At 48.4% G+C, this 17,138-nt stretch overlaps 1 protein-coding gene across 1 annotated transcript in view; it reads right to left on the reverse strand.

Annotated features, from left to right (window-relative positions):
- Positions 1-10,437: 10,437 nt before the first annotated feature.
- The window catches only part of Kiaa1324 (KIAA1324 ortholog), a 79,378-nt gene continuing 72,677 nt past the window's right edge, over positions 10,438-17,138 (reverse strand). Inside the window, exons 16-22 of the mRNA XM_005367894.2 lie at positions 16,741-16,921; positions 15,894-15,990; positions 15,310-15,411; positions 13,617-13,743; positions 13,359-13,537; positions 11,853-12,018; positions 10,438-10,731 (exon numbers count right to left, since the gene is read on the reverse strand). Coding sequence (XP_005367951.1) covers positions 10,663-10,731; positions 11,853-12,018; positions 13,359-13,537; positions 13,617-13,743; positions 15,310-15,411; positions 15,894-15,990; positions 16,741-16,921 — 921 coding nt within the window. The 3' untranslated portion in view covers positions 10,438-10,662. The remainder of the gene's footprint in view (positions 10,732-11,852; positions 12,019-13,358; positions 13,538-13,616; positions 13,744-15,309; positions 15,412-15,893; positions 15,991-16,740; positions 16,922-17,138) is intronic.

Consider the following 17,138-nt stretch of genomic DNA (forward strand, 5'->3'; position numbering starts at 1 on the left):
GCACTGGCTGCTCTTCCAGAGGTCCTGAGTTCAATTCCCAGCAACCACATGGTGGCTCACAACCATCTGTAATGAGATCTGGCGCCCTCCTCTGGCATGTGGGCATATATCAAGGCAGAATGTTGTATACATAATAAATAAATCTTAAAAAAAAAAAAAGAGTGCTGGTTTCAGTTCAGAAGCTCATAGTCATACCTAGCTGACTGGGATAGAAAGCTCTCTGTCACATCTGATGCTTCTCCGGGATCTTTCTCCCTGAAGAGCCACCAAGATGAGCAGTAAGACCCTACTCACACTTCAGGTCCTGGCTGGGCAGAGCCTGCTGAGAAATGAGGCCTTGGTCAACACTGTTATAAAGAGCCTACCCTTAGTACTCATAACCATAACTGTCTAAGCAAGCTGTCTAATCACGCTGAGGTCCTGAGGGCTATAGTGTCTTCCTGACCCTTCCCCCCATGCCCTCTCAGAGCTTTGAGGAGGAGAACAATCTACTTGGAGATCCAAGTACAAGTTGTCCTAGAAGAGATTGATAAACTGCTTATCCAGAAGGCTCACCCCAGGGAGTACAAGCTGAAAGTGCTGGATTTATGGCCTGCGGGTCAGAAGAACTATTTGGATGTGCGTCCATGGATGACCGGTTACCACAGACCTCAAGCGAGACTCGAGCAGTGGCAGAAGCGAAGCAGCCCTTAAAGGTGGCAGTGGGCTTGGTTGTCCGGGATGGACCCCTTAGCTAGTGGTCCTCCTACCTCATGCAGTGGGGGGATGGCACCAGATTTAGTCACCATCCCATTATAACAAGAGGGTCTCAGAAAAGGTGAGCCTGGAGTATGCAGAAACACTGGGCCTTCATTTCTCCTACAATCCAGCTTTCTTGCTTGACTTGGCTCCTTACCTGGGCCACGTGAGGAACTTGTACAAGCTGTCCCTCGCCAGCATCCATGAAGATAACTTTATCTCCCCAGAGGCGAGGAGGCGTCTCATTACTGGGTTCACCCCACAGCTCCTCAAGCTGGAGTGCCTCCAGAAGCTGCAACTGGGATTAAGGGTGTACACCACCAGCATGCACCACCACCGCCCAGCTCACAATTACTCTTAAAAAGACCTCGTTTGAAACTACCTCCCTTGGTTAGGTGAGGTGGTGCATGTCCATGATTCCATCCCTTGGGAGGCGGAGAAGCAGAATCAAGAGTTCAGGGCCAGCAAGTGTCAAAAATGAAAACCCAGTCAGGCTTGGTAGCATGTGTCATCAGAGGCAGACGCCAGCAGCTCTACACAACCCTTTAATCCCAGCACTCAGAAGGCAAGGGCAGGCAGATCTCTGTGAGTTCGAGGCCAAGGCCAGCCTGGTCTACAAGAGCTAGTTCCAGAAAAGGCTCCACAGAGAAACTCTGTCTCGAAAAACAAAAAAAACAAAACAAAAATATGCTAATCAATCATTTCTATAATTCCTGGAACCTATGGAGATTTCAGAAGACACTCAGGAGGGGAAAAAGGTTAAAAGTGACAAAAATAGAGCCTGAGATGACTGTACGGAATTAGGCCAGTGACTGGTGCTCCCCACATTTCCCAAGACATTTGGGTTTTATTTTTTAAGGTGTGTGTGTGTGTGTGTGTGTGTGTGTGTGTGTGTGTGAGTGTGTGCATGCGCTCCTCTGTGGCCAGGACTGGGTACTGGATCCCCTGGAGCTGGAGTTATATATGTTCTTGAGACACTTGATGGGGTGCTGGAACACAAAGCATGGCTCTTCGGTAGAGCAGTGAATGAGTGAGGCTCTCAGCCACAGCCACTGAGACCATCTTTCCAGCCCACATGCTAGTTTGTTTGTTTGGTTTTTGAGACAAGGTCTCTTTCCGGGGTCCTGGCTGTCCTGGTACTCTCTATGTGGACCAGCATGGCTTCAAACTCATGAAGATTCGTCTGCTTCTGCTTTCCGAGGGCTGGGATTAAAGGCAATGCCACATGCTTACTTGGCTCCCTGCTAGTTTTTATTGTGCTGTTCCCAGAGTCATCCCAGTGCTGGGTTTTCCATCCCCTTCTCTCAGGGAGACCTGTAACAAAGGGGGAGGCTGCTCCCCCTGGGTGGCTCAAAAGGAACTGTGAGATTCCCTGGATCAAGGAAAGCTCCCAGACCTGGGGGTGGGGGAGCCGAGCCAGCCTATCCCTCACACAGAATTGGGGTGACAAGCCAATACTCCTGCCACACTACACCATGTAAGAAGGTGCACTTTATGTGGGGTTGTGAGCTTTTTAATTAAAAATAAATTAGTTGAACAGGGTCTCATTCTGATCCACACTGATCTGGAACACGCTGTCTTTGAATTCATAGCAAATCTCTACTTGAAAAGTTTATGCATTCCCATAAACCTCTCTGCTGAGGCAATAATCTGAATCAGACCAAATCAAGCCAAATTAGAAAAAAAAAATCATGTTTAATGGATACCAATGCTCCTGGGTGGCTTTCCAGCCCCCACCCCCAGAAGACATAGGGAAGGAAGATCAGAAAACCACGTTTGTTCTGGGGGGGGGGGTGCAGTTTAAATGCTCTGTGGGAGTGGTCTTGAGCATCTCTGGGGAGAGGTCATCGTTTGGCGGGCTTTCTTGGGGGTAGAGTCTGAACTGAGGAAACTCCCAGGGGAGGGGGCATGGGGTGGACCTTCTTTCTACCCGAACACTACCCACTAATCACTGAATGCTAAGATTACAGTCACAAGTCACCACACTCCATTAGCTGGGTTTCTTTGCTGTTGTTTTAGTTTGGGTTTTATTTTATTTTTATTTTTGTTTGAGGCACAGTTTCTCTGTAGCTTTGGAGCCTATCTTGTAGACCAAGCTGGCCTCGAACTCACAGAGATCTGCCTGCCTCTGCCTCCTGAGTGCTGGGATTAAAGGTGTGCGCCACCACTGCCTGACTACTTTGGGTTTTTAATTGAGTTATTGAGACAGTTTCACTCTGTAACAGAGGTTGACCTCCAACTCACATCAATCCTCTTACCTCAGCCACCCAAGTGCTGGGACAACCACAACCAGCTTTTGTTCAATGTGTGGGGTGGAGTATCATTATACAGCCAAGGGTGACTACACCTAGTTTTATGGTACTGGGAATTGAATCTCAGGCTTCCAGTATGCTGGCACTTTTATCAACTGAGCTGCATTCTCAGCCTTTAAATGTCTTCGTAAAGGTTTAGACAAAGCTAACTGTTAGCTGGATGGTGGCCTGCACCTTTGATACTAGCACTCAGGAGGCAGATCTGTGAGTTCAAGGCCAGCCCAGTCTTACAGAGTGAGTTCTGGGACAGTCTGGGCTACACAGAGAAACCCTGTCTCAAAAAACAAATAAAAAGAAAAAAAATTTTAGACAAAGTAGTAAGTTATCTTCTTCTCTGGACACTCTTCTTTGTCAGTGACTGGGGAATCCTTAAAATTATCTGTGTAATTCTGCCCCACCCTGTCTGATTTCAAGCTTGGTTCTGCCTGTAGTTTTTGTTTTGAGGCTTACAGATTATGTTAAATTTAAGAAAACAAACAGCAGCACTACTGTGTGGTTGTGATTTAACTTTCGCCTTTACACGTCTGTCCTTTCGGGAAGACAGAACCTTTCAAAATCGGTGACCTTGAAGGCTCTGTGAGACAGGTCTGTCAGGAGTAAAGGAAGAAGAGAGGAGCTTAGACCAGGAGGGAGGAAATGCCACCAAGGAGTACCGCAGAAGGAGGAACTGCTCCTGGGGGAGCCGAGGAGGGTGCTGGGAACCTGTGGGCCAGGGTCACAGTCACTGGAATTTCTTTCTCCGTCCTAACAGGAACAGTGCGTGCCTGCCTCTAGGCTTTTCTGAGAACAGGCAACATCATCAAAGCATTTAATCTGGGTTTAACAGATAACATTTCCTTTCCTTCTCTACTGCTTAGAGTTTTCATTTTATCCCACAGGGAGGAGTGATATTTGAAGTATTTAACTGCCAGGACCACCAGCTACAGCGTACTGCTGCAGCCGGACAGAATGAAGATATTCTAAAGGGACACTGGGACACTGTAGCCCTCAATCTCACCGTGAAACAAAGGACCCGAAAGCAGGAATTTGCCCAGGAACCCCACTCTGAGAAAGACAGGGGAAGTCTGAAAAGAGGTCTCCCAGACGTCTAAGAACTAAGACAGCGCACCTGGCTGAGCCGGGAGCCCACCTGGTGGGCAAGAGCACACCTTTCCTGGGGCCGCTTAGCTGTGTGCACCTTCAGCCCTCTATTTAAACTTAGATTTCACTTCAGGACCCTGAAGACAGACTTGGAGAGCTCCCTGGATCCCTTTGTCCCTCTTTCCAATGTGGTCATATTGAGTAAATCTTTTTCTGCTTCCCACTTTTTTGTTTTGTTTTGTCCTGGAACTCCTATGTATACCAGGCTAGCTTCGAACTCACAGAGATCCGCCTGCCTCTGCCTCCAGAGTGCTGGGATTAAAGGTGTGCACCACCACACCTGGCTCTGCTTCTCATTTTGGTTTGTTTGAGACAAGGTTTCCCTGTGTAGCCCTGCTCACTTTGTAGACCAGGCTGGTGATCTAACCCTTACTCAGAGGCCTGCCTGCTTCTACCTCGGCTGCTTTTCATCTTTAATCTGGCTCTTTAAACTGTTCTACCAAGGATGATCAGACCTCAGCACCTGAGTTGGGATGCAAGTTGTGATCCAAGTTCGATAATAGCATCACCCAGGCAAAACAGAAGTGGGTCATACACAACCAGCTTGTCCTGCCTGCCAAGGAGGCCACAGAGATTTGTATTCATTTCAAGGGCACAGGAGTCAGAAAAAGGATGCAAAAGCTAACACAGTGGTGGGCGCCCCATAATTCCAGCACTCGGCGAGCAAGGGTAGAGGAATCTCAAGTGTGAGGCTAGCTTGGGACGCACAGCGAGTTCAAGACTAACCTGGAGCTGTATACTGAGCCCTTGCCTCAGAAAAACAAAACAAAAACAAAAACAAGCAAATGGGCAAGACAGTCTACTAGGGAATGGCCTGCCACTAAGCCTGATGATCTGAGTTCAAGCCCCCAGGAACCCACAGAGTGGAAAAAGAGAACCAACCCCTGCAAACGGTTCTCTAACATCCACAGGTATAGCCTGGCGGATTGAGAACCCACGCCCCGCTGGTACTGGGGCAGGGTCTTTTCTCTGCCAGATAAAGGATTAGAAAGCAGGAAAAATCTCAAGCAGAGCAGGCAGAGAAATCTCAGACAGCAAACAGAATCACCTGGTAAAGACAGCTGGGCGGTACTGGCGCACACCTTTAATCCCAGCACTTGGGAGGCAGAAGTGAGTTCGAGGCCAGCCTGGTCTACAAGAGCTAGTTCCAGGACAGGAAAAAAGACTTTTACTACCTACAAAGGCACACAGAAGACCCTCTGCAAAGCAGGAAGAAGCCAAAACTTTGTCTGTCCTTGAGGGAGTGGAGTGAGGGGCGTGGCTGAGAGGGGAGTGGCGCTGGCGTTGTTGGAACAAAAAAAAAAAAAAATAGGGACTCTGATCCACAAAAGTGTCCTGGTCTGGCCTTGAATTTGTTGCCTGGGTGTACAGGCTGGAGGCCTTCCTGGCAGGATAAAAGACCCTTCAGGCCTTTGATTTTAAGCTACCAAGCTTTGGGGTCTCAGGTCAGGAAGGCCAAGAAGAAGCCAGCATCTTGGAAGTTCAGCATCTTTATTATCTAGTCATGGTCCCTCTCAGCGAATGGTGAGCAGATAGATCAGGAGTTAAGGTCATTCTTGGCCCAGTTTAGACCCAGCCTGGAACGTATGAGATCCTATCTCACAACACAGCACCAGCAAGGCATCCTTCATTGCAACACTACAAGAGGATCTTTTGTACTTTTCTTTTTTTGGTTTTTCGAGACAGGGTCTCTATGTATAGCCCTGGCTGTCCTGGAACTAGCTGTGTAGACCAGGCTGGTCTCGAACTCACAGAGATCAGCCTGAAATGGATTAATAAAAATATGTTGCAGGTCCAGAGTGGGGCAGGCAGCGGGCCATGTGGTGGCTGGCAGTTGGCAGTGGGTTCCAAGAGCAGCCAGTCCCAGGCAAGGATGGCACAGGCCACTGCAAGATCTGCCTGCCTCAGAGGACAGGGGGGAGGGGGCGTGACTTGTCTCTTAAAGAGACAGAACAGCTCATTACACTGCCTGCCTCAGAGGACAGGGGGGAGGGGGCATGACTTGTCTCTTAAAGAGACAGAACAGCTCATTACACTGCCTGCCTCTGACTCCTGAATGCTGGGATTAAAGGCATGCACAACCACTGCCCGGAAAGTATTTCTTCCTTTAAACACGAGTTCTAATTATCTATATAACAGAGTGTGAAGTATGAATTTAGTGTTGGAAGTATGTTTAAAATAATCATAACCTTGAAATTGCTGAGAATTTCTGGAAATACTATTTAGTGTTCCTGAATCTCAAAGAGTAACCTGCAAGAAATTTGAAAACTTGCTTCTATTTACTGTATAACGCTAAAGTGTATCATTGGTGCTAAATAAGTTTACTTTGTATTTTGTAACAAAAAACCAAACCAAAACAAAATAGACGATGGGGCCAGAGAGATGGCTTTGCAGCTAAGAGCACTGGCTGCTCTTCCAGAGGGCCTGGGTTCAATTCCCAGCAGGCATGTATTGGCTAGCAACCATCGGAAACTCCAGTTCCAGGAGATCTGACACCTCTTCCTGCCCACCGCAGGTTTCAGGCATACATGTGATGCACAAACATGCATGCAGACTAAACACGCATTCACATACAAAGTAAATGAAGAAAGATTTCAACGCACACACAGCAACAACATGACAGACCTAGCAGGGCAGTGGTGGCACACACCTTTAATCCCAGCACTTGGGAGGCAGAGGCAGTACTGGTCTACAAGAGCTAGTTCCAGGACAGGCACCAAAAACTACAGAGAAACCCTGTCTTGAAAATAAAAACAAACAAACAAACAAAAAAAAAACAAAACAAAAAACATGACAGACCTATACATACGCATAAAACCAAAACACGCAGTCAGGCATGTGCGATTGCCATGAGTTTGAGGCCAGCCTGGGCTACATAATCAGTTTTAGCCAGCCTAGGCTACATACAGTGTCTCAAAAACAAACCAAGCCTAACAAAGCCAAAACAAAAAGAAGGGATAGAGGAAGAGGATATAAAAGACCAATGACACGCCAGGTGGTGGTGGCGCACGCCTTTAATCCCAGCACTCGGGAGGCAGAGGCAGGCAGATCTCTGTGAGTTCGAGGCCAGCCTGGTCTACAGAGCTAGTTCCAGGACAGGCTCCAAAGCCACAGTGAAACCCTGTCTCGAAAAAACAAAAACAAACGAACAAACAAACAAACAAAAAGACTAATGACAGGCCTTGGTGGCACTCACCTTTTGTCCCAACACTGGGAGGCAGAGGCGGGTGGATCTTGAGGCCGGCCTGGTCTATAGTGAGTTCTAGGATAGCCAGGACTACATAGATAGACCCTCTCTTGAAAAGCCAGGAAAAAAAGAAGGCTCTAATGACAGAAGAGTGGGAGGAGCTGGAGGAGGAAAAACTTGTTGGATGCCAAAGAGTCCCCCTCCCGCCCCAGCCAGAGACCAATGTAGAACATTCATGCCGTATAAAATTCAGGTTCAAATGCCGGTGGCAGTCTAAACTAGTGGGGGGTACAGTTCTGGGGTCTCTGCGTACACAACTAGAGGGAAAGAAAGAACAGAATCAGAAAAACCCAGCCGCCCCGGGAAATGATAGGTCTGTAATATCTCTAGAACTTTCTCCACTTCTAGTTTGTGATAATCCTCTTCCTACCAGGAGAAGCTAAGTTCTTCTGTGTTTGTGGAAGCCTTGTGTGGCTGGCTGATGTCACGCGAGAGAAACCTGACTTGGGGAAGGGACCTAACACGCTGTCTTTTACGTGTGAAGTCGCTTGTCCCTCACCCAATCTTGGTACAGAAAATGAGGCGTTCGGCATTAATTCCTCAGTAGGTGGCAAGAACGATCCAGCCTTCATCCTGCATATTGGTCTGAAGTCTGTGCTCCTTTCTCTGTTCACTTTTTCTGACTTCACGTCAAAGACACCTTTTCCTGCTCACCTGTCCAGCCACCCACACCCATAATTCAAGAGAGACAGCTCAAAAGATATGTTTTTATTTTTTTAAAAAAAGGCATGCAACATCCATCCCTAACAAACTATAAATGCTTGGGAGACAGAATAAAAAGGAAATCCGACCCGTTCTGACGAGACACCAATAGGATTTCGCAAAACTGAAAAATCTTTTACAAAGCTTCTGTTGTATAAATATAGTCAATCTTAGCTTTGCTATAGTCAGACAAAAAAAGGTCTTGATGACATAAGAAATCCCCTGGTCCTTTGATATACCGCAATCTTTGTTTGTATTCTCAGCCAGATACAAGGATAACGATAGGATGAAATTGTGTATTTTAGGACTCTAGACATCCATATGGAATTTAAACACTGTTTCCTGAGCTAATGCTCTGCCCCTAAAGCCTGTGCAAACAACCACAGCCCTGGCTCGAGGGCTAATGTGTTCTAAACTGTATGTTCATTGTCACTGATGTGGCTCACTAGTAGAACACTTGCCTGACATGTGAGAAGCCCTGGGTTTCATCTGCAGCACAGAAAACTAAAATCGATAAACCCAAAGTCACTGAATTGGGGGCCTTGAAAGGGTGACTTGCACAGTATGTATATTATGTTAATAGAGATGCTGAAATTGTCTGAAGCTGCTGAGCTGCTAAACAACAGGTGACCCCTTCCTTCAGTGCTCATCCAATCAGTGCGGTCTGAGGATGCTTGGGTGGGGGCCCCACTCAATTCCAGACACCCACAGAGATGAACCTTTTCCTACATCATGAAGAGCAGTCTAAGTATCTCCTGTGATCTCCATCACAGGAAGCAGCCATTCCACAAGGAGCAGAAGCCCAAGGGGCTGCAGGGGACTGGCTGTGAGCTCATGGCCTGTGGGTACATATCCACGCAGGACTATCCCAGCATGGTCAACGTCCTGAGATCACACAATGAGGGACAGCTTGGGTGGTCAAAGGAAAGTTTCTACTTGCACCTGGTCACCGTGGATGCCTTTGACGGTCAGAAGCCACGGCACGGCTTCATTTCTTTCTGACCCTTCAAAACCATCGCCAGGGCAGCCATGGATAACCACATAAGCAAGCCACTTTGTGGCCGACAGACTACTCGGAAATGCCGCTCTGTTCTGTGCCAACTGCCTGTCAGTGGGGAAAGGGCACAGGTGTAGACCATGAGGCAACTGGGGCTCAACCAAGAGACGGTCATTCTGGCATGGGATGAAAGAGGTAGAATTCTCAGGAGTAGGAGGAAAAAGTTAGCTGGAAATTCTTCTAGATACTTCATCAGTTATAGCTGGAGTAAAAGGGAGGAGAGGGGGAGAGGAAACCACCCTACCTGTGTGAGTCGGTAACTAGTCTACGCACCTTTCAAAGGCGTGTCACCAGAAATGGAAGCCAGGAGTCTTTTAGATTTTTAGCACACAAATGAAATGAGAACAGGACAGAGGCTTGGGGGGTGACAAGTGCCCTGGTCAGGTGCAGACCTTGTAACACATCCCTGCTCTTCCTTCCTGAAGACTGGACCGCATCTGCCTTACATGCAGCTCCTTTCTGGTCAATCTAGAGGTTAGCAGCTCTGTAACCTAGCAGACATCATGGCCAAAGCTGGTCCATGCCATTGTGTGCCGGAGTCCCTAGTGCTACCCCATTAAAACCCTGTTCTCCCGTGTTCTTTCCAAATAAGATGTTCCTTTCCGTGATGCCCTAGGCCTCGAGGACTGAGGCGCCCATAGATGGGCGTTTCCCAGTGGAGCCAACAGAAGATAAAGCTGGACTTACCTGGTTCTTTCTCGTGCCCTAAGGACGTGGAAAGAACATTCTAAAACATCAGTTGTGGGAACAGGTCTACAAGGGCTTTGGGCAAGTTCTTGATAAATAATCTCCTCTGTCATTAGTGAAAATATTTATCGTTTAAGGGAAGGAAATGAGGTTTTAGGTTATAAAACAGAACAAGCAAAACCCCTTCTTTCTTGCCTTTCTTTGTATTTTTTCCAGTCTCTCGTGACACAGGCTTCAACTCACCTTGCCCTCAGACTGTCCGTGGCTCCCTGTTCAAGCTCATTACTCAGAAGGAATGAACCCAGGCTACTGTGAAGACCGCGTCAGTCCCCAGCCTCCCCTCACCCACAGCCTCTCTCCTAAAGAGACCGCGAGTCGAAAGCCTTTATTTGACCGAGAGAACTTTCAGCTGTTCCTGCCCTCAAACAGGAGGCCACAGGTCAATTCTATCCTTCAAAGAGAACTCTTTTTCACTCGAGAGTTGTAAGGATTATGGGCGGATGAGTGTAACTCCAGTGGGTGGGCTGTTTCAGGAGACAAGATGCGAGCAAGGAAACCATACACAAAGTGTGGGTATATTTGGTCAGTTTGAGGCAAGCAGAGAGAAAGGTTTGGGTACTCTATAAAAAACAAGGGTCTGAAATCCAAACTTCTGATAAGGCCACAGTGAGGAGAAGATTCCCAGCAGTGGGGAGTCCAGGATGCTGGCACCTAAGTTGCCACAGGCCTGCAGGGTGATGCGCCCAGGTGAGAGGCAGGCGAGGCAGGGCCTGCGCCTCTCACAGGTCCATGTCTGGGCCTTCTGAAGATGTCTTCAGCGGCACAGAGTCAAATCCATCAGGAGTCCTCTGAAAGAGAGATGGGTGACAGGAGCTGGCTGCTGCACAGGGGCAAATTAGGGGACAAAGAAGAGAAACGGAAAACAGGTGACAGAAGGAACCCTCCGGACTTCCCGCTCTTTGGGGCTTTGTGGGAACATAGGAACGGGCACGAGGTGTCCTCTGCTCCTTCTGCTGCCTACAGACTCAGAGAAGAAGAAAATCCTGGCTCCTGGTTTGCATCTTTGCTTAGTTCTAGAGATCCCAGACGGACCCAAGGGGTCTGTCTGCAGAATGCCTATCCTCGCACTGGTTGGAAGGGAAAATCATCAAGAGCAAAGTGGGCCGCGGGAGTCACCCTGACAAGTTGGCACAAAGGAGGAGACGCAGACATTGGACACCTACTGCTACCCCTTCCCGCCCCCTCCTGTCCTCTTATCCCGCCTGCCCCACGCACACCTGTTTGAAAGACTCCCTTGTGCAGCAGTCAGGTGTGTGTTCAGCCCCGGAGGAATTGTTTGGATGCCCTCTGCTGGCCCTATGCCCAGAGATGGTGGTGTCTATGTCGCGTTTACGAGCTTCATACTCACCAAACCCACCCACACAGAGCCAGCCAGCCCAGTTCAGAATTACATACCGGGCGCAGTTTAGACTTGGCTATGACTCAGCCCCTCGGGACGGGGCCCACACACTGTGGGGATAGCACCCTCCACTGGATAAAGGCTCTGCGAGCCTTGTTTCTATCGGAAACTGATTGAACCTGGAGACGGCCTCCCCTTCACTCAAAAAACAAAACAAAAAAACAAAAAAACTTCTCTCTCTCCACCGCTCTCTGGGTGTGTGTGTGTGTGTGTGTGTGTGTGTGTGTAAAATGATCACACAGGGACTGTTCAATACTCCTTCTGGAAGTTAAAAGGCCCTAACAATCTATCTACTAGAACACACAGGAGGAAGGAGCAGGGTGAAGCTTTGGCCCCAGGGAAGAGAGTATTGACATGAAGACAGAAGGAAGAAGGTGGTGTTTCTTGGAGAGGCTAGGACAGTGCTGGGAGCTGGGATCAGAGAATAGGTCTTAAATGGAGCAGGGCCACTCAGTGTCCCAGTGTCCACCCCTCTAGCTGACCCTCAGTTCACTTCCAGTCCCTCTCTACCTTAGAGGTAAAGGATTTGATCTTCCCAAAGAGTGTCTTCTTGCTGGTAAAGATGAGATCGTCTTCCACGTCCTCTCCTTCCATGATGGCGCAACTGTCGGCTGCTGGCAGGTCGCAGTCTTTGAGGGTAGCATTCATGACCAGTTTGGAGTATTTGTACTCTAGTCTGTGAAACAAAGAAGAGGAAGGGGCAAGATACGGGAATGTAGGAGTGAGGGGGGGACGATTGGGCTACAAAATGACAGCCCCCTCCCCTGTCATGAAGGGAACGAGACGGAAGCCTTGTGAAAGGGTATGAAGGGTAGGTGAACAGAAGGAATATCGGCTTTTTCTCTCTCTTTCTTTCTTTCTTTCTTTCTTTCTTTCTTTCTTTCTTTCTTTCTCTTTTTTAGTTTTTAGAGACAAAATTTCTCTGTGTAGCATTTGGAACCTGTCCTGGAATTTGCTCTGTAGACCAGGCTGGGCTTGAACTCACAGAGATCCCCCTGTCTCTGCCTCCCAAGTGCTGGGATTAAAGGCGTGCACCACCATCACCCGGCTTGGTTTTTTCTTTAAGGTTGGCTGTTTCTCAAAACAGGAATATTGAAATTATAAAGTCATGCCCTGTTTATTTGTTTTTGTTTTTTATGAGACAGGGTTTCTTATAGCCCAGGCTGACCTGGAGAACTGATATGTAACTGGAAGGTGACCCTAAACTGTTCTCTTGCCTCTACCTCCCAAGTGTTGGGATTACCGGCATGTAACTCTATACCTTGTCTTTGCATTGCTAATAAAAACAACAAATTAAAAACATTGTCCTTTTTTTTTGTTGGATTTTTGAGTCCTGGTGTCTTGCATGCTAGGCAAGCACTGTCACTGATCTACAACCTCACCCCAAGGATATTCGATACTCCTTCCTTCCTTCCTTCCTTCCTTCCTTCCTTCCTTCCTTCCTTCCTTCCTTCCTCCCTTCCTTTCTTCCTTTCTTCCTATCTTTCTTTCTTTTTTTTATAAATATTTATTTATTTATTTATTATGTATACAATATTCTGTCTGTGTGTATATCTGTAGGTTAGAAGAGGGCACCAGACCTCATTACAGATGGTTGTGAGCCACCATGTGGTTGCTGGGAATTGAACTCAGGACCTTTGGAAGAGCAGGCAATGCTCTTAAACCACTGAGCCATTTCTCCAGCCCCCTTTTTTCTTTCTTTTTGAGACAGAGTCTCATTATGCAAACCAGGCTGACCTCAAACTCACAGAGGTCTACTTGTCTCTCCCTCCTAAGTAAAGGCATTAAAGACCTCCACCACCAGACCTGGCTTAGTTTTTCTTCAGCGAATTTTAGATAGCCATCCCTGCTCGAGAATGAAGGCCTGCAATGGATGAGAGTCTTTAAAAGCCTCTGGCCAATCACAGGCTCATTCGCCAACTCCAAAGAAAATTCTGAGTAACATCCTCAGATGCTTTTCCTGCTCAAGGGTCCAACCCCGACGTCCCCCAGACTCCAACCCCCCACACCATGTACTTTTGATTCTTCTTCCAAAAGTAGCAGGTCAGGACGGTGAGCAGGATGGCAGTGCAGGTGCCGGCAGAGATGCCCACTTTTAGCCAGAAATCTATTGTCTTGCAGATGGTGACTCTCTGCTCAGGCAGGGAGATGCCCCCGGAACACATCTTTGGTTCCCGCCACACGTAAGTCGTCTTCTGTTGGGGAGAAAAAACGGGGACCTCAGAACTCGTCATCTCTCCTCTCCGGGATGTCCCCAAGCAGAGGGTGACCTACCTGAATCCCAGCCACACAACTGCTCACGAAAGTGTGATAGTCGGAGGCTGAGCAGAGTGGACAAGCAGCCACACTCTCCCATAGGAAGTGGAAGTTACAACCGTCGCAGGTCCCATCGGAGCACATGCTAGGAAAACAGAAAGGTGGGAGGTCTGTTTGGATGCCCGTTTCACTTCTTACCTAATTCATCTCCTCTCTCCCCCAAATCCTTCCCTCAACCTGCCCGCGGCTCAGGTGTTCCCTCTTTCCTTCCTCCCTCTCTTCTTTCTGAGACAGGGTCTCACTCTTGAGTTCAAACAGGCATTAAGCACACAGCAATGCATGTCTTGGCCTCCCACACGCTGGAAATGTACGGAGGAGCCACCATGACCAGCTTGCGAGTTTGGTCTCCAGTTTCCCCACCTGTTTCTGCTGACGTCAAATGAGAGCTCAGTTTAAGATGTCTGAGCCTAGCACACTCCCAACCCCTAAAGGACTCCTGTTCTCCCCGTGGACATTTTACAGTGGCCACTTTTCTACAGCTCCCTGGCGGAGGGACTGTAGTTGAGATGGAGTTCGGGCACAGACGTGTGCTGTGCATATTCATGTATGACCTGTGAAGGTGAAAGGTCAACCTTGGGTGTTGTTCCCCAGGAGATGTCCACTTTGTTTCGGGGGGATAAGGTCTTTCACTGGGACTTGGGGCATGTGGACGTGGGGAGGTTGGCTGGCCAAGTGATCTCCGGACATCCACCTGTCTCCTGTCTCCAGCTCTCCAGTACTGTGAGCCCAAGCGGGACACCATGCCTAGCATCTTACCTAGCATGTTAGGGGCTAGCGAGCTAGCTTATGTCTTCATGATTATGCACTGAGCACTTTCCCTACTGAGCTATTTCCTCAGCCCCTGGTTTGTCTGTTGGGGGGGTGGTGGTGGTGAGGGATGCTGTTTTGTTTTTGAAGGTGGCATCTCCTGTAACCCAGGGTGGCCTTGAATTCACTAGGTAGCTGAGAGCAACCTCAACTGGGGCACAAACTGTGGTCTTCATGTAGAGAGAGTGAGGGCAAGGGAGATCTATCCGGGGTGGGGGTGGGGGCAATGCACTGACCTAGACAAAATAAATAAATAAAATAAAATAATAAAAAGGGGCCTCCTTTAGCAAAGGGAAGTCTATGGAGATCCTTCGTATTTCTCCCTGCCCCAGTGCATAATGGCCCCAGTAATATGCAAAAATGTCTTGGTCCTTCTGTCCCTCCCTCCCAAGTTCTGCAATTACAGGCATGCACTCCCACGCCTGGTTTCTGGGTTAGCTCTGTACTTTGCTGAGTGTGACATTCACATTGGTAAGGAACCTTTCTTTCTCCTTGCAGACCATCCAATGGTAAGGAAGCTTTTCTCTGCTTCCACATCATCCGCAGATCAAAATATCCTGTCCCCTCCCCTGCTTTGAGACAAGGTCTCACCGTGTCACCCCAGTGGCCTGAAATCTGACACGTAGACCAAGCTGGTGTCTAACTCAGAGATCCACCTGCCTCTGCCTCCCAAGTGCTGGGATTATTTTTTATTTTGAGTTAAGATCTAGGGGCCATGACTGTGTCCCCAAGGGCCCATGAATGTCTCTACAATGATCTTCTTCCCCTTTTAAATAATCTCCCGGCTGTGGGGTGGGATGAGTCCAAGGCTGTGGCTAGGGTTGCCTCCCTGCCCAGGGATTACCTGGGGAGCCGCAGGGTGCCAGGAGCAGCTTTCATGGGGTTGCACCTGAGGCGGATGGTGGTTGATCTTCCGGAACTGCAGGACTGGGTCACATCGTTGGATCTGCGGTGAAAGCCAACAGCATGAGGGAAGGAATTGTACCACTGTAATTGGGGAGCCATTGTATGGAGTCAACATGGGGTGATCCTTCACTGGCCAAGTAAGACCTCAGGGGCTAGCTTAACAAACAGGGAAGGCCAAACTTTGGTTTTTATGTGGAGAGAGTGGGGACCAAGGAGATCTAGTCAAGCAGGCAATGCATGGCTGGCCTAAGAAAGAAAAGGCTAGGGCATGCTGGGACCTCCTTCAGGAAGGGATGTCTGTGGAGATCCTCCATATTTCTCCCCACCCCAGTGCATAATAACCCCAGTAAAATGCGAAAGGCCCAGGTCAAGTTACAGCCAGCATTTACTCTGATGACTGGTAGCCCTAGACCTCAGAACCTGCTCAGACTTGACAAGTAGGAGGTGGATAGAGAGGGAGGGGTGCAGATTTGTGGGAGAGTCCAAGGTTTCACTGGCCTCACCCTGGTCTCTCATCCTCACCTGAAAAAGAAGACTACGTCCGGGAGCCCTGAGGTCTCTGGGTGGAAGAGTTCAGCTGGGGAGACGATTCCTTCCAAAGTCATGTCTGTCGACACTCCTGTCAAACCAGAGCTCCCAATTAGTTCTCTCTCTAGCGTTAGCTGGCAACTACTTCACTGCTCTCAAGGGCTGTCAGCCACCAACCTACATTTCATCGTATTGCCAAGAAACACACAAAAGTGAACCCAAGGCTGAGCAGAGAGGCCAGGGGCACGTGGAATGGAGTTGAAACAAAGGGCGGCGTGCATTTCAGTCTCACACTCTCTAACACACACACAAACACACACATACACACAGAGACACACAAACAAACATACACACAGGAAGACACAGAAACAAACACACACACACATATACACAGACAGAGGCACACAAGCAAACACACATATACACATAGAGACATACAAACAAACATACACATACACACAGGGAGACACAGAAACAAACATACACACAAACACACACAGAGACATAAACACACATACACAAAGAGACACACACTCTCACAGACACACACACATATAAACACAAACAGTGAGTGATAAAGAGACACACATATGTACATAAACACACAGAGAGACACACACAGAGACATACACATACACAAACACAGACACAGAGACACACACACACACAAAGACATATGGACACACAAACACAGACAGAGAGAGAGACAAATAAGACACACACAGAGAGACACAGATACATGGGCACACAAACTCAGACTCAGAGAGAGATAATACACAACTACACATACACATATACAACCACACACACACACGGTTAACTAAATCTGGAGGTTACTCACCAACAAGTCGGTCAGCAAGACTGACCGGCTGTGAAGACACCCCGCCCTTGTAGCCTGTCATCTCTGAGGGGATGATGACCACCTGGCAGACATAGGCTGTGATGGACTTGGAGAAACCGGCCTCACCTTCAGGGATCCGGATATCAGTGACATTGTCTGTGCACACAGCCATTTTTTTCCCCTAGTAGGGAAATGTGGGGAAAAGCATACGGTCACAGACAAGTACCAAAAGGGACCTTTTTTAAAAAACCACCCAAGAGTTAAGCTTTCCCGTCAGATGTTACAGTAGAATGGCGCTATCAAGACCGAAGGCGCCGGGCGGTGGTGGCGCACGCCTTTAATCCCAGCACTCGGGAAGCAGAGGCAGGTGGATCTCTGTGAGTTCGAGGCCAGCCTGG

This window comes from Microtus ochrogaster, unplaced genomic scaffold, assembly GCF_000317375.1.
Source record: "Microtus ochrogaster isolate Prairie Vole_2 unplaced genomic scaffold, MicOch1.0 UNK25, whole genome shotgun sequence".
Lineage (NCBI taxonomy): Eukaryota > Metazoa > Chordata > Mammalia > Rodentia > Cricetidae > Microtus > Microtus ochrogaster.